This window comes from Protobothrops mucrosquamatus, unplaced genomic scaffold (genome assembly GCF_001527695.2).
Source record: "Protobothrops mucrosquamatus isolate PMUCROS unplaced genomic scaffold, P.Mucros_1.0 scaffold_233, whole genome shotgun sequence".
Taxonomy (NCBI): Eukaryota; Metazoa; Chordata; class Lepidosauria; order Squamata; family Viperidae; genus Protobothrops; species Protobothrops mucrosquamatus.
The window spans coordinates 30,255-53,497 of record NW_015386309.1 but is presented as its reverse complement, the minus strand read 5'-3'; the positions used below and the strand labels follow the sequence as shown (position 1 = coordinate 53,497).

The window sequence follows — 23,243 nt, the reverse complement described above, 5'->3', positions numbered from 1 at the left end:
AGCGGGACTGGCCTAGGGGATTTTATAGGGGTTTTAATTACTTTTAATTGGACACTCTCAAATATTTCGTTTTAATTAAATTTTAACTAGGTGTAATATGTATTTATGTTAGCTTTTTATCATCTGTCAGCCGCCCTGAGTCCGAAAGGAGAAGGGCGGGATATAAATGCAATTAATAAATAAATAAATAAATAAATATCCATCTTCTCCAAACCAAAATATATCTTTCTTGTGAATAATCCTTCACATAAGTGGAAATCTTGGCCATTTCTGCTAAATTTGAGACTTTAAGTGACCATTCTTCTATAGTGGGCAAATGTTCCGTTTTCCAACATTGAGCTACTAGTAGTCTTGCAGCAGTTATCAAATTCAACATCAAATCCATTTCTTTTTTATCCAAATCTTCCGTAATACCCAGCAGAAATATCTGCGGCATAAACTTTATCTTTTTCTTAAAAATATTTTGAATATTCCACCATATCTTAATCCAAAATGCCTTTACAGTCATAGGTCACTTTTTTCAGTGACACTGTATCTTTGAACAGTCACTAAATGAATGGTTGTAAGTCAAGGGCTACCCCTATGTCCATTGAGCAGCTAGAGGTTGGTACTATCAATAAGTCTGGGCGAAGAGTATTTGTCCCTGCAATCTTTATGAGTTGAATCTTGAGTAGCCCCAAGTGCATCTTCTTTACAGAGATGCAAGAATTGTTAATTGTTAGAGCAGGAGCTTTCAAACTTTTTCAAGTCATGGAACATTTTGTTAAAAATAAATAAATAAATCCCCAGAACCTGATCTGGAAAAAAGCAGCTATAGATTTTTTTTTTTCCCCACTGGAAAACAAGCTCCGCCCTTTTTGCTTACATTCTAGAACAGTGTTTCTCAACCGTGGCCATTTAAAGATGGGTGGACTTCAATTCCCAGAATTCCATGGTGGTTGGGGCACTCTGAGATTTGAAGTCCACATTTCTTAAAATGGCTAGTGTCAAGAAACAGGACTCTAGAAAAAGGACCGTGGATACCCTCCTAGTTGCATTCAACAGAACTTTCTCCCCCTTGGTCTCTTGCAGAACACTAAGCTTCTCTAGAACACAATTGGAAAAGCTGGGCCTAAAGTAATTAGAAAAAGTGCATCATAGTATATCTTCATTGGTTTTCTTTAGGCCTTTACTTATTCAGTGCAGTTCAGTCCGGATTCTCTGATTTCCGTATATTCATATTTAAATTAATTATGTAATCTCAATCTTCATTTTCACCCATTAACGCCTGATTTTTTTATTCCCCATGAGTGGGGAGATTTCAGAGTTGAGCAAAATCATTGTCAAGCCCACAGTTAGGCAAGATGAAGGAAAAAAAGAATTACACGGGTAATTCTCGACAGTTCATCTAGTGCAGGGGTAGTCAACCTTGGCTCTTTTATGACTCGTGGACTTCAACTCCCAGAATTCCTGAGCCAGCATGGCTGGCTCAGGAATTCAGGGAGTTGAAGTCCACGAGTCATAAAAGAGCCAAGGTTGACTACCCCTGATCTAGTGACTGTTCAAAGTTACAACGGCACTGAAAAAAGGGACTTATGACCATTTTTTGCACTTACGACCGTTGCGGCTTCCCCATAGTTATGGGATCAAAATTCAGACTCCTGGCAACTGACTCATCTTTATGAAAGTTTGCAGCGTTGTGTGGTCCTTTGATCACCTTTTGCAACCTTCTGACAAGCAAAGTCAATGGGGAAGCTATATTGACTTAACAACCATGTCACTAACTTATCAACTGCAGTGATACACTTAACAAATGGGACAAGAAAGGTCATAAAATGGGACAAAATTCACTTCGCAAACGTCTTATTTTGCAACCGAAATTTTGAGCTCAGTTGTGGTCATAAATTGAGGATTACATATACACCAATTTCAGTCAGGTAACTTTAATGCTAGTCTAAGGTAAATGAAGAATTTTGGAAACTCTAAGAGGGATTTGCCAATTCCCATTTATGGTGTGCAACTTAAGATGTGGTCTCTTTAGATAATTTGGACTTCTTTGTAGGCCACCTATCTCTTGCTTCCTTGTGTCTGTTCTCTTCCATTCCTTACAGAAGTTGGTTGTTACCTCTTCTTATTCTTAATTATTTTAGGTTTGAGTTTTCTATATTTTAAACTTTGTTTTGTTGGTCTGTGAACAAAGAGGAAAATGGGTTTCCCAGTCTGCCCAGTTTCTCACAATTATTTACCCATAGCTATGTATGCAGTGTTCTCCCTGCTGTTTATGACCAGTCACTTTCTCCTCCTTTGAGCTAATTTTGTTTTGCTCTCCCAGGCTTGTTTTCCAGGTGATAGGTTCACATTAGTTTTCCACCTACCCACCACCCTCATTTATTGAGATGGTTTCAGCTTTGTTTTTCTTTGGGGGTTGTTATCTGGCTGTCGAGACACTTCTTTAATGACTGATCTTCCAGAGACAATCGCTCCATTCAGTCCTTGCACTAAAGGATGGTAGTTATTATAAACCTTAGATGTGGAATATGCTTATGACAGCTTTTGGTCTCTCCTCTTTCAACTACAATTTTATAATGCAGTTTAACCTGAGAATGAGATTAGGAAAAGTCTGAGAAAATAAATCTGATCTACCTCAGCTCTGCCTGTGTTAAGTAAGTCTGATCTGGCAAGTTTCCGCACCATTTGTCTAATTTAAAGAAGCAAATAAACTCACATTTAATACAGAACCTTATCAACTATACTGCATTGAATACACCTGCATTGCAAAATTCAGGCAACTGCACAGTCTCTTCTGGAGATGATTCTGTTCCAATTTATATATTAATTCAGGAAGTTATCAAAGTGGAATCAATAAAATTCTGTGCATCAGTAGATTTAAAGCAGAGTTCCCCAATCTTTCGGCGTTGGTGACGAAAATCACCTTAGTAGGGCCACGAATACCCACAATGCTTGCTGTGATGCTCACGTGAGTGGGGCTGTGTGCGCATGCGCACATGTGAGCACCAATCAGCTACTCACATGGCCCGGTGGCCAATAGGCCGCGGCCAGGTAGTGGGCCACGGCCCACAGGCTGGGGACCCCTGATTTAAAGCATTACAGGTATTAAATGGTTTAGCATACTTACTTGTTTTCCAGCCAAATATTTTTTCCACTGAATTAATACTTTTCTTGAAAAAAAAATCTTTTCATCATACTCTTATTACACAGAAACATTCTACATTGATTTGAAAGCTGTACCAAAAGGAACAAGAAAGCGGTGGCAGTAGCAAGTCACTTCTGCATTGTGGTTAAAAAAAATGTCCATGTTGTCATCAACAGTCAAATTCAGCTGGAATTAATATTTAACTTTCTTATGCCCCTCAGCAACTAGAAAGCCTCCCCAGTTTTTTTTTTAATTTTACCTTTTTATTGTCCAAAGAGAGATTTGAAGGGAATCTACTCTAATTCCTGTCCCATGCAGAAATCCATTGCTATAACAACTGTTTCAAAGTGATTTATTTTCCCTTGGTGCTATGAAGGAACATGGAATGGGAACTCCTGGAGGGGATCAACAGTTTTTCTGTATAAATACTATGTTTAAACAGCATTGTAGAAGGGAACTATGGCAATTAACCTACCGATCATCCCACTAATCAGCAGAATAGATTCTGTTAATTGAATGGATAGATTAGTTATTATCTGACTCCCTCACTAATGGCTCTGAAGTCTCACAGTTAAGGGAAAAGGATAGTCAGTCTGGATAGAAAGATTAATTCACTCAGACTATGCAAATTTCAAATTATTTTCAATATATAATACTGATCCGAATGCAAACCTCAGCTTAATTTGCAAACTCCTCTTATTTTGCAAAACCCACCACTCTGGCTTTATTCATATACACTGATTAGTTGTGACCATAATTCTGCAGACTTTGGCAGGAACATGTTTATCCGTTAGTTGTTATTTATTCATTAAATGTGTATGCTGCCCATCTCTGTACTAAGCGACACTACAGATTGTCATTGAATTACAACAGTTCATTTAGTGGTCATTCAAAGTTACAACAGCACTGAAAAAGGGGCTTATTGTTGTTTTTCACATGACCATTGCAGCATCCCCATGGGCACGTAGTCAAAATTCAGTCACTTGGCAACTGACTCATATTTATGACAGCTGAAGTGTCCCGGGGTCATGTGATCCCCTTTTGCAACCTTCTGACAAGCAAAATCAATGGAGAAGTCAGAATTCCCTTAACAATAGTTTTACTAACTTAACAACTGCAGTGATTCACTTAACAACTGTGGCAAGAAAAGTTGTAAAATGGGGCAAACTCACTTAACACCTGCCTTGCTTAGCAACAGAAATGTTTGGCCTCAGTTGTGGTTGTATACAGAGAATTTCCTGTATTGGTGTCCAAATCATATATAAATTCTGATTTACATACATGTACAACGCTTCCATTATCTCATTCAAGTATCTCTTATGCCTCTGTTATCACAGTGCTTGACCCTTGATAAGTTTGAAGGCCTAGCTAATGAAACTGACTTGATTCTTCATGCTCGCTCTCTTCTGGAGGAAAACAAATTCTGGGCTGCTGTTGTCTTTCTTGATGTGGATGCAAGGGCCAGTCAACTGCCACCTCATGTGAAATACAAGATACGCATGGATATTGATGCTGTGGAGAAAACGAACAAAATCAAAGATAGGTAAGGATGGTTTTTAATCTTTAGGTATGCAAGCAGAGCCTAGTGAGATACCAGTGACTGGAGAGACAAAATAAATCATAATTGCCAAGAGTAGCTTTCCCAACATGGCATCCTGCATATCTGTTGGATGTCCCCAGTCATCAAAGGGGTCTAATGAGAATTGCAATTTATCATATTTACAGAAAAGAAGGCTGGTAAATGTATGGATGACTGTTATATATCCATAACAGGCCAAAGTGTAACCTTTAAAATATCTCAAACAGTGGTCTGCTGGTAAATGTAAAATATTATCATGAGGGGATATACAATTACTCCAAGAGAGAGAAAGCACACATACCATGACAAAGCATAATGCCTTTTTATTAGAACTAACACAGATTCAACCCTAAGCATGGGGGTTACTTGGGAATAAACTCACCTGAACTCTCAGTGCTTCCATCTGACTTTTAAACAATTGAGCTTTAAAGTTCTTGAGCATATAATTAGACATGCAAATTGCTCTGGGAAAGTTTAGCACAGGGTATATTTATAGTCTTTAAGTTGCCACAAGATTCCTCCAATAAAAGCTGATCTGATGATTTCACCCGTGAGACTTGATTCATGGTAGTCCCTTCAGTTGTCAGATCACTGACTGATTCTGCAATTATTAAGTGATAAAAGAAAACTGCACCTAAACCATTGCTTCTAAACTTTTCAGTCCATAAGGTCTACTTGAACTGAGTCAAAGATGATAGCGCTTGGCTATTTTTGTCAAAAGCTAAGCAGGGTGAGATCTGGTTAAGATTCTGATGGGAGGCCATTGGGAAATCCTTAGATGGTCGACAAAACTGGAAAATTGAAAAAACATCCAACCTAGAAGAAGTGGATTACAATTCCATTAATCTGACAGTTTTTCCTTAAAGACATGTTTTTTCTATCACAGGCAACCAATGTAAGGACCTCATTTGGAGCTGATCTTTAAGCCAATTCTCTCTTGGCTCAGTCTCTGTTCTAACAGGAAACTTGGGATATCAGTTAGATGCTCAGAAAGCTTTTTCTTGCCTGTCTCTTGTTCTGCAAATGCAATGTAGAAAGAGTCTAAGAGTCCAGATTGGGATTGCGGCCCAAGCAAATACCAGTAGTTAAAATTTCTTGGTTCTCCCACAATATCAAAACTAGGATTGGACCACTCTTGGCCTTTGTGAAAGGAAGAAAAGATACTGCAACTGAGGGGCAACCAAATCATTAACATATATAGTTTGTCCCTCAGAGTCTGATAACTCACACTTTTACCCCTGTCATAATCCCCACTAGTTTAAAGGCTAAATCTGTGTTTTGTCTCTACAGGTACTGGGATCCTGGCCCAAGAGCTGACCCAGTGGATGATCTGCGCTACATCTGGGGAGGGTTTGCTTATCTGCAAGATATGATCGAGCAAGGGATCATCAAAACTCAGACCCGTGCTGATGTGCCTTCAGGGATATACCTACAACAAATGCCCTATCCCTGCTTTGTAGATGATGTGTGAGTGTGATCTGTGTCCAAACTGTGTGGCTAGCCAGTTGGCACCCTGAGTCTTACAATGACATTGTTTTTGCTTTTGATGATGCTAGAGATTCTAGAACATGAAGTAAGGAATCAGAATTGTGTTACTCTAGTTCAGTGGTTCTCAACCTGTGGGTCGGGACCCCATTTGGGGTCGATCGACCATTTCACGGGGGTCACCAAGCAAGGCTGTCCGCCATTTTTTTGTCCATTTTTTTTTGTCCGCCATTTTTTTTCCCTTTTCCGGCAGGTGCCTTACCTCCCTTGGGCTGGGCCAGCTGGTGGTCAGCCTGCTCCGTCTCTGCCGCTTGCCAGCTACACCTTGGCCAGCGCAGGGGGCGGAACCACGCATGCGTGGCACTCCCGGGCAGGGAACGTCAACTTACGACCGGTTTAGTCCTCGACTTACAACCGGTTTAGTCCTCGACTTACGACCGGTTGAGGTCGCGGCATTAAAAAGGTTGAGAACCACTGCCCTAGTTAAATCTGAAATAAGGAATTTAGAACAAATAACTATCATAACAAACTCTCTACCTACTTAAAATAGAAAACAATAAGAAGGCTTTTGGTTTAATACTACCTTTACTGCAAAAAATAAATATTAATTCATTGGCAACAGGAGAATGGAGGAAAAGTTGCAAAGGTATAGTTGTTTTTCTGAACTCTTGTAATCAGGGAAAGCATTCAGTTCATTTTCAAAAGTGAAAAAAGAATACAGGTGTGCTGAAAGGCTTGTCACTCTCTGCCACAACATTAGAATGAAGGATCATTCAGTGATGTTGAATGATGCAAGGTTCAGGTCAGGCTAGAACAAACAAACAAAGAAGTTGTTTTTCATGCAATACATACTTATGCCACGATGATAGTTGATCATTCCCTCTTCCAATAAAAAGTGGATAATTTTTCAGGACCAATTCTCTGGATGCGAGCAAGTTCATGTTTTTTTTTAATATAAAGACCCTTTATTTATCTTCAGAGAAATGATAATAGAAATAACACTCATCACCACCAATTGCAAAAGGAAGGTTTACTTGGAATAGCTGACATCCTGTAATGATGCCTTTAATAACATCAAGCAACAACATCGCCCTATCCTTGATAAGGACTCCATAGGTGAATAAAAATGCCAAATCCAGTCTGAACATCTGGTTGACTGTGCATTGAACCATAAAGATTTTTATCCCTCCTCAATGCAAGGTGGCAGACTTACCTAACACCGTTGCCTGCTCTTTTCCTCACAGCAACAACATCCCTGTGAGATGGGTTGGGCTGGAGAGAGTGAATGACCCAAAGTCACCCAGATGGTTTCATGTTCTAAGGGAGGCCTAGACTTCACAATCCTGGTTTCTAGCCAACACCTTCACCACTACACCAAACTGACTCTCTAATTAAAAGGTAACCGGAGGCCATTGTTAAAATACTGATCTCTTCCGGCACACCTTTCATTAACTTTTTCAAAAGTTGTGCTCAACTAGTCCTTTACTCTGTTTCTGGCTAACATTTGGGATATGCTGAAATGGTTCATTTGCCAAAGGCTTTTCTCTACATCCCAATGTAGTGCAATGCAGTACAGGCCACGGAGCTTTACAAATCCCCTTTGCAAACCAGTGAGGCAGCATCTTGATGTTTTTCAATTTTTGGCCAGCATATTTGAACACAGGAAATAAAGCAGCCTTACCCAACCTCCTGCTCTCAGAATGTGTAGAAATGATGGAATTGCCACTGAGTTTGGTTAATAGCTGAGAGGCTGTATAGTTTTACCACATCTGGGACAACAAAACTAAGGTGTTAAGAATGAAACCAAGGACATGGGAATTTAAATCTGACCTCAGAGATTCAGTCTTGTGAAAATACAGGATGGCTTTGTTTTGCCTGTATTTATTTATTTTTTCTTGCATTATATTGAATATTATCCCGAGGAATGCTGCTCTAAAGTATCAAGAAACACGAAGAAATAAATAATGTGAATTGGGGTCTTACAAAATTTGCAGTGTTGCATTCTATGGCTTCTTCAAATTTCCAAGCAATAAGCAGTCCTGAGAATGGAATTTTATCAGGTTCAAGGGGTAAAACCCAGGCAGAGATCTGGTTCTCTCCCAAGGCATCACATTCCTTTGATTTGTCATCAATCATCATCCTCAGGTCACTTCTTCTACATACCAAGAAGAGATCTCAAAGTTGTTTTAATTGGTTTTGCTCCATGCTAATAATGCCAAAATTCTTACGTGAAAAGGAGAAATATACAGCAAAAGCTCCACCGGGGGGGGGGGGGGGAGAGTGCTTAAGGCATTGCATTAGGACTGGGAAATTCAGGAATCCATCCCTAGCCATGGAAACTTACTGGATGACCTAGGACTAACCTACTTCACAGAGTTTCTGTTGTAAATTCTCATGTTAAGACCCTCATCTATTTAAAAGTATATGGTAGTAGTATAATTGGAGCTCTAGTTATAATAACACAACTTGACTTTTTGCTGTGCTGAAGAATTCCCCTCGTTCCATAGTTAGACCCGATATAAAACAGTTTTAATATAAAGATGAGGAAAAAGGGGGGGAGGTTCCAGATGTTATTCTTAAGAGGTGACTTACTATCCTGGGGAACAGAAATCTTCTGGTTCTCGTTCCTCTTCCTTTCCGGATTGGGATTATAGTTCCCAAAATTCCAGCCAGAATAGAAGGATACATGTTAGACAAAAGCTGCGGGATCGGGCAAGACCTATTTCCCAACTATTTTGGAACAGGGTTTTATACACTGATTAAGCCCACGATGTGAAAGCCTGTTTTGTTATGATTTATGAGACACATCTATTGGCAGTTTCATGGTTTGACAAGTCCTTTCCTCTCTTTGTGAAACCTAGTTTCACATGGTTTAAAGCAAGGGTAGGCAACCTTGACTCTTTTATGACTCGTGGACTTCAACTCCCAGAATTCCTGAGCCAGAATGTCTCAGCTTGGAAACCTCTCCCTTTCCCCTCAGCATGGCTGGCTCAGGAATTCTGGGAGTTGACGTCCACGAGTCATAAAAGAGCCAAGGTTGCCTACCCCTGGTTTAAGGCATCTCTGAAGCAACAACCCTAGCCCCCTTCCCAGGCATCTATCTGGAAAGAAGCCCCACTAAGCTCACTGGGATTTACTCAGTGGAATCCAGATACAGCTGTAGAAACAGTTCCAGAACAAATCTCACCAGGGCACCGTTTTCTTGCAAAACGAATTCCTAGGAATTACATGACTTTGGTTTATTTTCCAGAATACCCCATTTCTTAGTCATCTGACTTAACAGCGAAGGTGTTCCCTTTGTCTCTGCTTAATGCTATCCCTGCTATGATCTTATCTTTCACTCTGAATACAATGCTGCCCCACAGCTTCCTCCCAGGATAGCCAAAATAGAGATAATCCAATAAACACATGAGGTGATTTATTTTTGTCTCTCTTCCATTGCTGCCCCCCCCCTCCATATGGTGAATTGATTATATCGGCACGGAGGCCTAGTGATTGTGTCCTTTGAGAAAGGCATAGGACTCTGACAGTAAAGCCTGGTCAGCTCGCAGAATCAGAACATTAATGTTTTCCATTAATGTAATGGAAAACATGTTCCTTAGGGAGTTCCACAACAGTGACAAATTGTTTTCTTTTTGCAGAAGACCTTTTTTTTCCCCAACTGCATTGGTGGCTCTTTTAGCCTTGCTCAAAAATGATACCTCCCTCAAACTGAGCTCAATTTTTTGGGACTACTGAGGTAATGTCCATGATGTTTCTTTTCAACAATGCAAGTGGCTTGCTATTGTTTCTTTTCTCTTTTTCAGGATTTTTTTCTTTTTCTTTTTCAGCCTAGCATGCAGCCTAGGATGTTCTGGTGCAGCGTTTGGCAAACTTGGCAACTTTTAAGACGTGTAGCTGAAGACTCTCACACATCTTTCCAAGTTTGAGAAACACTGTTCTGGTAGCCTTTCACCAGTTCTGATGGCTTTCTCCCATGTCAGCTTCTTTAAGAGGGTTTAAAATTGGCTCCCCCAAATGTTTGCCTGAGCTCTTCAAATTCCCCCCTGCTCCTAAAATTGTCTCTGCTAAGACGCAGAAATTCTTTATAAAAGAAAAACGACTAGGAATGGATGCGGTACATGCATCCAAACACACCGTCCACTGTTTAGGAAGCCCTACTGTCATTTTCCCACACTGACTTGGAATTCTGGAAATTGTAGTCCAACATATCTGGACAAAAACTACCTGAGGAAGGCTTTGATAACATTGGAGTGCTCTTTCTTAGATGTTCCTGTCAGGAAATAGCAATTCTCCAAAGACTTCTGGGGTGCCTTATTTACCCAGGACTTTCCTGAGTTTTCTTTTGATCCACTTCCCAGCTGTTCTCAAACTACCAATCTGATCCTTCCAGGAGAGAAAGATACTAATACGAGTAACTTAACTCTTAAGATATTTAACTTTTACCTTTCAAAGCAACGTTCCCCCCACCCTTTTTTTTTCTTGTCTGGCAGCTTCATGATTACTTTAACGCGTGCCTTTCCCATCTTAATGGTGCTGGCTTGGATATACTCTGCTTCCATGACTGTGAAAAACATCGTGTTGGAGAAAGAAATGAGGTTGAAGGAGGCCTTGAAGAACAGAGGAGTCACCAACGGGGTGATTTGGTTCACGTGGTTTTTGGACAGCTTCCTCATGATGACCGTGAGCACATTTCTCCTGACGGCTCTCATTACGGTAAAGGAGCAGGAGGGGCGCGGCTTTTGCTGTTGTAAAGTTGAGGTCCAGAGTTTACAATGCTCTTTTACCTTCGCATGTACAGGTATAGTATAGGGGGTACCTGGCTCAATGGGAGTAACTGTGAGAGGGATCTCGGAGTCCTAGTGGACAATCACTTAAATATGAGCCAGCAGTGTGCTGCAGCTGCCAAAAAAGCCAACACAGTGCTGGGCTGCATTAACAGAGGGATAGAATCAAGATCACGTGAAATGTTAATACCACTTTACAATGCCTTGGTAAGGCCACACTTGGAATACTGCATCCAGTTTTGGTCACCTCAATGTAAAAAAGATGCTGAGACTCTAGAAAGAGTACAGAGAAGAGCAACAAAGATGATTAGGGGACTGGAGGCTAAAACATATAAAGAACTGTTGCTGGAATTGGGTATGTCTAGTTTAATGAAGAGAAGGACGAGGGGGNAGTAGTAGTAGTAGTAGTAGTAGTAGTGTGTAGTAAGAAACAATAAGACCCATACGTAAAAAAGAAGGAGAGCCTGCTAGCAGTCTGGCCTCTTCTTGACACGTAGCAGTAGGCATGCTTTTTAGAAGCCCCCTTAAGTCATCCTCATCCTCATCATCATTCAGGGGCGCATTTGCCTTTGTGATTGACAGGTCATGTTCTAAGCATCGCCAGGTGGAAGGGAGGCTTCCTTCCATCTGCCTTTGGAAAGTCTGATGGCAAGCCTGTCGTTTGCCTTTCAAACTCATTTCTCCCAACCCATTAGTTGCTTTATTTAAATACATTATCACTTGGGGAACTGAGAGGGACACAAAGGCTTATTATTTAAATGGTCCTTCAGTAGGGAGACTCTGGGTTTATGTTTAAACTGCCCCATCTGTGACACACTCATAATTATGCCTCAAGATATAGTCGTTTGTTCGTTTATTTAGGGCAGGAGTAGGCAACCTCGGTTCTTTTATGACTCATGGACTTCAACTCCCAGAATTCCTGAGTTAGCTAAAAGAGCCGAGATTGCCTACCCCTGATTTAGGGGGTTAATGGGAGTTGTGGACTGTAACCCAACACCTCTGGGGGATATCAGATTGGTGATAGTTATCCTAAATTCTCACATTGTTTTTTCTGCTTCCTCGTATCATTTATGGTAAGTACCCAAAGGTTGCTTTGAGATCCGCCCAGTTTGATAACGATAAAGAGAACCCTGAAAGCCTGATTCTTTAATACTTCTAAAGGATAAATATATTTAAACAGTGTTGTGGAAGAGGGCCAGCATTCAGTAAGAATATCTTTGCTGTTTAATTTCTTTGTGTTAGTACTTGAATTTAAGGTGGAATAACAGTGTTCCCATTCCATCTGGTCTATCATATAGTATGCTGGCTTTCAATGTATATTCTGATCTTTCAATATTGCTTGTATTTTAAACCATTTACATCCAGGCAGACAATCCCCATCTGAATTTGTAATTAAAACACCACTATATTACAGGGATTGGCAACAGCAATAGCATTTAGACTTATATACCGCTCCATAGTGCTTTACAGCCCTCTCTAAGCAGTTTACAGAGTCAGCATATTGCCTCCCAACAATCTGGGTCTTTACTGACCTTGGAAGGATGGAAGGCTGAGTTAACCTTGAGCCAGTCAGGATCAAACTCCTGGCAGTGAGCAGTGAGTTAGCCTGCATTACTGCATTCTAACCATTGCGCCACCACAGCTCTTTAAGACAAGAAGTAAAGTTGCACTGCAGATATGTGTGGGTAAGAGGAAGTAGTGGCAAAACTAAGGGCTGGTAGCTTCATGCATCATGCTAAGCCGTCACAGTGGCCGAGTTTGAAATATCAGCTTAGCCTAAACCCAGCACGCTCTTGGTTGTTTATGAGTGAATCAATAAAATCCAGTAGTTGCAGAAAATGATAAAACAAAAAACATTTAATATACAAACAGAACATTTGTGCCCAGATCAAATTACAGTGATAAAAAGGTCTAGATCTTATAAATATGTATTTATTTATAGTAGTCCTATACCATCAATTCCTTCAAGGATTTCTATTAACTTGGAAAAATCTCAACATAAAATATAAAACCTGTGAAGCATAAAACATAAGCACGCCCAAACCTGGCATTCAATAAGCAGTCCTCAAAACATAAAAGCTGTGAATAACTCATTCTTAACCACCATCCAGAAAACCATTAGGAAGGGTGCCTTTCATATTCTCAGAGGTAAGCTGTTACACAATACAGGCACAAATAAGGCATGATGTTGTAGCCCTCCCCTAGCCTCAGAATGAGTGAACCAGACAGGTCTTTTTTTTTTCTAAAGAAAATTATCTTGAAGATGCCTGGAACACCAGGTGAGAAAGGGTTTTATAGGTTAAAAACAGCACTTTTATAGTCACAAGCCACATGAAAGCCAATGTAGCACCCACAGATATTAAGTGGCATAGATCACTACTGTGTTCTACTCCATTTGGGTGGTCTTCAAAGGTAGCTCCATCTACCGCAGGCTTCAGTAACTTGATCTGAAAGGTGATGAAAATTTGCATAACCATTGCCAGGGTAATATGCTCTTTCAAGGCAGAGGGCATCAAAGAGGCATTGAGTGTCTTCCAAATTTAACTGCACTCTCACACACAAACTTAGTTTACTGAAGCAGCCAGGTGCGGCATGATTGCAGCACACATGGCAAATTCATCCCACACATCATTCAACCTATTTCCTCAGAGACCAGAAGTCAAAATGAATTCAGAAATTGCACAATGCTACCAGAATAATCCCTTCTGACGTAGCCCCTGTGGCATCCAGGCCAGAGCATGATTTTATTCTCAAAATGCTACCCCCTTGAGATCTTTCTGCAGCTTGCATTCCAAAGAGAGTAGTTCACTCTAAAATAGGCCTAAAATTCCTAGGATGCAATCCACAGATATAACAATTTGGAAATCCTTATCACCGCAGTGTAAGTTGAAACAAGAGCCTAAGGAACTCATGAATGGATCCTTCCTGTAGCAGTGTGGATGGTAGACAAGCAAGATCCATAACACAAGCAGGATTCTTAAAACTCTAGGCCAACATCACATACAGGCCCTTACTGTCCTTTACCCAAACCACAACTCATATTCACTGCTAGATTGTTCCAGACAGTCATTGCTAGCCTGTTTCCCATATATTAGGTTGTATGTTCTGCTATTACAAATAATCAGTATAGGGTAATTGCTGAAGACTGTTCATAATAGTCCTTCTTTCAATTTAGTTTTGGCTGGGTTTCTAAGGCTCTCCAAGGCATTTTATGTTTTGTGTCTTAGCAAGCTGTGGAAATCCAGCCAATGATGGTTTAATCAGTTTATTCCACACTGTAATTAATCAAATTTTGAGTTAGCATATGGTGTGAATGCAACTTTCTGTAAACAGGAAATCCATTTGGCTGCATGTATGATGAAGCAGGCTTTGAGATACTGGATTAGAACATGGTTCATCCACTCTGAACCATGGCGATTTTAGGATTAGTCACAATCTTTCACCCAACATGCCTTACAGAGTTATGGAGAAATTGGAGTAAACCATCTTGAGTTCCTGAAGGACGCTCGATCTTTAGAGTTAATAGGCAAATATGAATGTACCAATATCATAAACAGAAGACCGTTGATCTCATATGGGTCCTAAGTCAAGCAGTAGAATATTTTTCTTTTCTTTTCTATACAGTATGGCAAAGTGCTTCGGTACTGCAACCCCCAAGTTCTCTTTCTGTTCCTGTTAACTTTCGCAACCGCCAGCATCATGCAATGCTTTTTGCTCAGCACCTTTTTCTCCAAGGCTAATCTGGCAGCTGCCTGCAGTGGAGTCATCTATTTTACTCTCTACCTGCCCCACATCCTCTGCTTCATTTGGCAGGATTGGCTGCCTCTTAAGATTAAGATCATGGTGGTAAGGATTTCTTTTCTTTCGCTAAGGCTTGCTCCCAATGGATTTGGTTTATGGGTAACAAACCTGGAATTTTCATTGCTAAGCGATGCGATTGTAAAGCGCAACGTCACGTGACTGCATTGCCTAATGACAGCAACTTTGGCAGCCGTGGTTGCTGTGGTAACCTACCTGAGGATCTTACATGATTATGACTTCCAACTGCATCCTGGGGCTTTCCCATTGATTTGCTTGTGGAAAGCTGACAGGAAATTTCAGAAATCACACTTGTGGTCATGGCTTGCTGTGATGGCCTAATTGTGAGCTAGGTGCCCAGTGCCTGGATTGTAACCATGTGGCCATGAAGATGCTTTGATGATTGAAACTCTTAAGGACTTTTGTCAGTACTATTTGTTCAGTTCTGCTGTAACTTTGAACGGGTCACTGAACAAATGGTCATAACCTTCCTGTAGTCAAGATGACTGGTTAGTAATAAACTCAGATAATTTGTCTCTTTCTTCCAGAGCTTCCTTTCACCTGTGGCTTTTGGATTCGGTACAGAATATTTATCACGCTATGAAGAACAAGGACTTGGATTACAGTGGAATAATATCCAAAGTAGCCCACTGGAAGGAGATAAATACAGTTTCTTGTTGTCTATGGAGATAATGGTTTTTGATGGCTTTGTCTATGGATGGCTTGCTTGGTACTTGGATAATGTCTTCCCAGGTATGGCCATCAATGTGGTCTATTATATGCAGTGCTTTTTTTATTAAAAAAAAAAAAAAGGTGCCGGAACTCACACATGTCCTACAACCCGCCTTGCCTACCCTACAAGGTTTCATCCAAAAAAGGTGCCGGAACTCCGTTCTGGGCGTTCTATGAGGAAAAAAAGCCCTGATTATATGCATTTTTTTCTATCTCTGCCGCTCTAATACAATGGTGAACCAACAAGACTAAATATCTCATGTCTCAGAATTTGTCTGTTCAAATACAAGAAAGGTAAATGCAAAGTTATGTGACAGATATCAGCTTATTCAATAGGCTTCTCCTTATTTTCCTTCTTTCCTCTAGTCACCCTTTTCTCTCAGATTCTGTCAGGAATGTTTCTCTAACATGGTTTGGCTATTTTCAGTAGGGTTCTCTAGAAGGGTTCTAGAATATATAGAATCATAGAAATATGATAGTTCACATTTTCAAAAGTGAAATTATTCTGACATTTCAGGTTTAGTCAGAGCCTTAAATCCTAACTTCTGTTCATGGGAAAAGGTTTGCCTGCCTTTCATTTTAAATGCACATTTTTCCCCCTCTTGTGAAAAGCTGCTTCAGAGAGTGAGGACCCTTGAGAACAATATAGCTCCTTTAGGGGTGTCAAACTGGTGTCCTGTGGGCCAGATGCGTCACGTCCAGGCCACGCCCACCCCGACTATGCAAAGGCAAAAAACATCGCGATATGTCACGATACATCAGATGATGCAATCAAATTTGACACCCGTGATATAAGATATAGCATTGAAGACCGTAACAGGAAGTAGGATCCTGTCCTCCTCTCCCCCCTCCCTTCCCTAGTGGGACCGACATCTTTGAATCTAATCCATTATGCTTATACTGTATTTTGGGATAAAAGATCTGCGTTATACACTTACAGATATGATACTAATTGAAATGTTTAAACTCATATTGGCAAATGCTAGGGCTTAAAGTTTGTGTTAGCAACAAGCAATTCATCAAGTTTTTTATAGCATTTTATTGCAAAATATCTTGTTCTCTGATGTTATGGTAAAGCCTTATCTAAATCTCATGTCCTCTGTACAGTATGTATTGGATTATAATTTCCACTAATCTTAGGCAGCATGGACAATCCAGTACATGGAGGAAAGTTGTAATACAACGGTCCTTGAGCCACTTGACAAAACACACAGGCCTAGAAATGCAAGGCAGCCATTTATTCATTGCCCAATTAGACAAAAGTTTGATTATCTTGTCTTCCAGAAGATGAAGAACCTTTCAAAATAGATTCATTTGTGTGAAATGAATCTTGTTTCTCTTTTACAGTAGTTACTGACAAAAAGAGAAGTATCTCCTACATTTGGTGGGTTTGACCTGCGCTTTCAATTTAAAGAATCTATGTAAACCTCACAGTAGACTTTTTTAAAACCATCGAGGCATTGGCAATTAAACAACGTTCAGTTGGCAAACTATCACCTCTCAAAAAGAGGATTATAGTACAATGTAGGAGATTCCTTGAAACATTAATACAAATGTATTAATGAACCAAAGGAACAGGGACTGATCAAAAAAGAGTGGTGGCTAGACAGTTTGAAGCCTCTATGGGAAGTAATGAGGTCCTTTTGAGGTGTGATCTCTCTCCTGATAATTATTCTTTTCATGTTGTGCAAAAGAGCATATGAGTAGCTGCAGGGATCACTCGTATACTAGCCAATGTACTTATACATACTTTATTTACCTATTCAACTTGTATCTTGTCTTTCTATTTAAATCAATGCTTAAAGATGTCTCTTTGAAGAACAGAAATTTGGATTTCCCCATAGTTAAAGAAACTAGTCTGGTCACATATTATACGAGTTGTAGAGCCAAAACAAAGACCTACAAAAGATCTTATCTGTAGAATGAAAGCTCACACCTTCGCATTCACTTTCAGCTTAGGCAGTTTTCCAAGACCAGCATTGGGTGGTTTCTGAATCACAGGTAAAAAAGGAAAAAAAAGTGTTTTTTAAAAAAACATGCAGTCTGTCACAGTTGAATAAACTCTTGTTTGTCTTTGTGGTAAAAGCAGCAAGAGAACGTTCTTCTGTAGAGCTATTGAAGAAGATCACCATTACCAGATATAAGCTTCAGTAACTTAAAGTGCTATCCTGAAAGAAGAGGTGACTCAAGTTTCATGAGCCCCTGAATTAAAATTCGAAGTTGGAAAAGTTTCTCTATCCTAATCCCCCACAGGTCCTCTAAACTCCAAATAACTTCCTTCCCTAAAGAAGAAAAATTCTTGGGAGGTATTAAAATTAATGCATTAGTTTATTTACCCATAAATATCCATGATGTTTTGCCACAATTATTATGGCTACCCCATGGAATCTGTTCCAACTGAAGCACTCTCTGCAGCTGACTTCTTCCAACTGTATCTTACTGATATTAGTAGTACAGGTAGTCATTAACTTACAACAGTTTGTTTAGTGACCATTTGAAGTTACAACGACACTCGAAAAAGGGACCTATGATCTTTTTTCACACTTACAACCATTGTCGCATGGTCGGGCGATCAAAATTCAGGCATTTGGCAACCGAATTATGCTGGTAGTAGTGTCCTGGGGTCATGTGATCACCTTTTTCAACCTTCTGACAAGCAAGTCAATGGAGAAGGCAGAATTATGTAAGAGTCATGTTACTAAATTAACAACGGGGGCAAGAAAGGTCATAAAACAGGACAAAATTAACAACGGAAATCAGCAACAGAAATTTGGGGCTCAATTGTGGTAATAAGTTAAGGACTCCCTGTACTGGCTGAAGAATTACAAATTCGTGACGTCTAAAGCAGGGGTCCCCAACCCCTGGTCCATGGACTGGTATCAGGCTGCGGCATACCAGCAACTGGTCCGCACAAAGAAGCAAAGCTCCATCCATGAGATGCAGGCAGCACACAAAACCACGCCCCCTCCGGTCCGTGGAAAAACCTCTCTCCACGGAAGTGGTCCCTGGTGCCCAAAAGGTTGGGGACCTCTGATCTAAAGGACATCAGGAGGCAAAAACTAATCAAGTGAACTGGGAAGTCCTTATTCCACAGTTTGCCTTAGGGTTTCTGGAATTTAGATCCTATTTATTAAAGACGTCATGGCTCTAATTTTTAATTAGAGTATGCATTTCAGAAATAAATATAATCTTGAACCACATTTAAACGCCTGTATTCTTCCCTCCTTCTTACGGGGGGAGGAAGCACCCCTCAGGGACTGCAATTGGTCTTGGGTTCTGGGAGTACTTTGGGAATGGGAATGTTTTGTTGGAACTTGTAATGTGAGCACTGTTTGATGCTACTGACACACCAAATAATTATTTAACTGTATGATTTGCATTGCTGAGTTCTCCCTCTAGCAAAATGGAAAGGAGCTTCTGCAACCAACCAACCTGTTTTTATTTCAGGAGACTATGGAATTCCTCGGTCTTGGAATTTCCCTTTGCAGCGATCTTATTGGTTTGGGAAGGCTAAGGAAGCAACAACTGCCAGTGGTGAGTTGTGCGGAAAACTGATGTTCAGAAATATTTTGAGCCATTGACTCATTAAGAAGTGAATGCACACTTGCCTTCATTTCTGGAAGTCATAAAAAAGATTAGATGCAGGCATGTACTGGGAATATTTGCAGGTGGCTTTGAACTCTTGAGTGGCTGCTGGATAATGAGTCAGTCTTCTATCTCAAATCTTTCTAAATTCTGCTGAAATAAACAAGGAGCTTGCAAATCATGCTTTTCCTTTTGATTTGTTTGGAAATAGTTCACCATTATGGACTGTTGTGACAAATGCTGAATTAGTGAACATGACTTTGATCTTAACTCGACTGGTACCAGGCTAGCCAGCAACAGAAATTTCAGCATCTTAAGAATCTTCTGACATTTCCCCCATACCTCAGAGATGAGCCAAAATTTCCACACATTTTCAACATAGGAGCTACATTAGCTCGACTGACAGGCTGGCTATTTATAGTTCATGTCTTGGCATTAAACCTAGTACTGAAAACAACTGCATGGCAGTTTTTAAAATTTATTTCAAATTAGATGCCACTTGACTTCAGCTTGAACCTGCGCCCCTTATAGCATAAACACAATATAACAAATATGCAATCACAAGTAGAACATAAAACATACATGAGAAGATCTACTGTCTCTATGCTTTCAACAACTACCATGAAATCAAGTTTTGTATAAGTTACCTACAACAACTTCTACTAATTCTACTATTACTTTTATAGAAGAGAGTGAGGCCACCTGAAACAAAAACATCCAAACGCAATTCAGGGTGGAGATTCTAATCTAACCTAACACTACATCTTCTCCCAAGACTTTTTTTAAAGCCAGGTTTTAATGGCTTTCCTAAAACACAACACGGTGGGGGCAAAGAGTAGGCTTGCAACAAAGGGCTGTGCTGAAAGCAGCTTCAAAGGTTAGGCATTTCCTCCAAGGAGTTGCATAGAAACAATTTGTAAATAAGACATTTCTGGATTTCTTAGCAGCAAAAGGTAATATAAAACATGCAAACAGACTGATATGTGACAATTTTTCATCCTGTGCAGAAATGATCTTTGGATAGGATATTATATTTTTTTAAAAAGCCCCAATAAAAATGTTTCCTTTAAAAAATCCACGTGAGTAATATTATTAAGATCAAATAATTATTTTAGTTGATAATAAAAGACCTGACATAGAAGGAAAAAACAAGAAGAGAAAGGAAAAATTATGAAGTTAAGAATCTGATAAATTAAGGACTACTGCATCTGAACTGTAGCAGCAGTTTAGGGTTTTCTATCTATCTTTGCTTCCGTTTAATAACCATGCATATTTTTGCAGCACAGTTACTCTAGTCCTGTTAAAGTTGCCATTCTTGTCATGAACAGATGGGAGGACAGCTGTTCAGGTAGATGGATGGTCTGGCTGTAAACTCCTTGACAGAGATGCAATCCAACTATCTCTCTATCAAATAATCACAGTACTTTTTCAGTCCACTGAGATGTCCAAGAATAGCCTTGAGCTCATTTACATCCCATGCATAAAACTCTGTTCCTGCTCTCAGCTAAACGTAATGAGTATATTTTAATTAAGAAAAACCTGACATTATTTCAGCGCCTGGAAAAATGCACAAGCATTTTGGGAGCTGCTGTATCACAGAACAGGTGAGACAATATTTGTTCTTCATATGGCCATTCTGCTCATCACTCTTATGCTGTACTTCGGCAGACCCTCCGGGCTATTTGCATCCAATTCTTCGCAGATGAAAGATACTTCTAGACCAGCAGAGAGCTAATCCTCCCTGCAAACATTGAAACCTTTCTCCTTAGTATTTTCCCAGTCTTTATACACATTAGGATCAGATAGAAAGAGACAGCACTGTTTTTCCTTTTCAAAGAAATTTTCATTTTATTGCATTCTCACCTGATTGTTTTCCTACCGAACATATACTGGACATGCAAGAATGACAAAAGCAGTGGATATTCTCTGCAGATCTCAACCGTGCAAAGTTTTTGTAACCTTTTAAAATGATACTTCCATCAGGAGGATTTGGTGTTGCTTCAGCATCCCAAACAGCTAGCTTTGCTTTTTATGTGCCTATTAAATAAATATTGCCAGACTATAAATTACTGAAAATGATTTAGGCAAAAGTCTTTAAGACATTGATGAAGTAATGTAATATCTTTTATTTGTTAGCTAATTACTTAGAAGTGTTGCTGGGTTTTTTGACTCTCTTTATGATTGGCACTACAAGATGGAGTAAAAACATAGTTAAAGTGTCCTGCCCTTGAAAAGTGGTGGAAAACTTAGGTAGAACAAAATGTAGTGTCCAGATTGTTGGATGGTGTGGTCTTTAGATACCAATTACTGCTGATTCGCACTTTATTTCCCACTCCCATTTCCTAGCATTAAAGAATATCTTCCTGAATATTAATCTGAGTGTGGTCTACTTAATTCCACAGAAGTTAGTTTGGTACGTATCTAAGATAGAATCTTTTCTGTATTGGTAGGAAAGTCAGAAGGTTGTCACTAATCCCTGCTAAATTATAGGATTTGCACTATGCAGGTAGTCCTCAACTTACAACAGTTCATTTAGTGATGTTCAAAGTTACAACATCATTGAAAAAAAGTGACTTATGACTATTTTTCACAAGACCATTGCAGCATCCCCATGGTCATGTAATCAAAATTCCGACGCTTGGCAACTGACTCATATTTATGATGGTTGCAGTGTCCCGGGATCATGTGATCATCTTTTGTGACCTTCTGATAAGCAAAGTCAAGGGGGAAACCAGACTCACTTAACAATTGTGTTACTAACTTAACAATTTGCAATGATTCACTTAACAACTGTGGCAAGAAAGATCATAAATTGGGGTAGAACTCAACAAATGTCTCACTTAGCAGCATAATTTTTGGGCTCAGTTGTGATAAGTTGAGGACTATCTGTATCCTACCCCCAAAGGGATGCCTGCTGAGGGATGCCATCAGTTTTCAGCAGTAGAGTTTAAATAAATAAAATAAGGGCTTCAAGCGTGCAAGGTTTCAGTATGTTTCATGCATGTTTTAGTTTTATTTGATTTTCTTTCTTTAAATTGTGTAATATGTTAAAGTCTTCTTAATTTAATATAAAAACCAGTTGGTTTTTTTTTATAACTATTATTGTTGTCTTAGTACTTGGCTTTGGTTACCTTTAAATAACTTGATTCTTAATTTACCTGGAAAAAGATCCAGAGAAAGAAGGCATCACTGACATAAAGGCTGAAGATGAAGAAGTGAGAAAAAGCATGGCTGCTGAGACTGTCGTGGGAGAAAACAAGACTGACAGCCTGAGGCAGGAGGGTGGTAAAGAAAAGAAATGTAAACACAAAGGAAAAAAAGAGCGCAAGGAGCAGGGGAAACCTGAGACAACAGAGGCAAAAGACAAAGATCACATTCCTAGTAAGAAGAGAGAAAAGTGTAATAATCACAACTCAGTTTCTATTACATAAACTTTAATGTATTTCCTTGTTGCTAGTCCTTTTGTTGTTCTCTGTGTTGTGTGAATAGCTACAGGCAGTGATGGAAAAATAGAGGGTTTTTTTTAAATAGCATGGTGGAAGGGTCAAATCAAGCACCAAAAAGATTATTACTCAGTAGTTCATATTTGCTTAAAAAAAACAGATTCTACGAGCACGAACATATCTCTAGGCCATTTTGTATTGTGGGGAGAAACATGTAATAAAGTTTTCCTGGTCTTGGCTACATCTGGCGGGGTGGGGGAGTGCTTTTTTTCTTCACATGCTCATACTACTTATTTTTATATTTTTTTTTAAAAAAAAATAAGTAGTATAAGCACGTGAAGAAAAAAGGACCACATTTTTGAAAATGATGATAGCTGGTTTGAAAATAAATTTTAGTAATAAAAGTCTGTAGGTTGTAAAACTCTACCATTTCTTCCATTTAGTGGGTAGCTCAGCATTCATAGTGCTGCTTTAAATGTTCAAAAAATGATCTATTATTAGTAATTATTGTATTATTATTTTTGTTATGCATTTACTGGATGTAGGCAATTGTGTCTAACGGTTAAATACTGCTGAAAAAATAATAATCCAGTCTAAACATCTGGCTGATTATGCAAACTAAAATTATATATATATATATATATATATATATATATATATATATATATATATATATATATATATATATATATATATATATA

General features: G+C 39.4%; 1 protein-coding gene across 1 annotated transcript in view; it reads left to right on the top strand.

Annotated features, from left to right (window-relative positions):
- Nucleotides 1-23,243, top strand: part of ABCA4 (ATP binding cassette subfamily A member 4) — a gene marked incomplete at its 3' end in the record, with an annotated part of 88,479 nt that overhangs the window by 35,195 nt on the left and 30,041 nt on the right. Inside the window, exons 12-17 of the mRNA XM_029286917.1 lie at nt 4,471-4,676; nt 6,003-6,179; nt 10,691-10,913; nt 14,609-14,830; nt 15,331-15,535; nt 18,962-19,045. Of these exons, the coding sequence (XP_029142750.1) occupies nt 4,471-4,676; nt 6,003-6,179; nt 10,691-10,913; nt 14,609-14,830; nt 15,331-15,535; nt 18,962-19,045 (1,117 nt within the window). The remainder of the gene's footprint in view (nt 1-4,470; nt 4,677-6,002; nt 6,180-10,690; nt 10,914-14,608; nt 14,831-15,330; nt 15,536-18,961; nt 19,046-23,243) is intronic.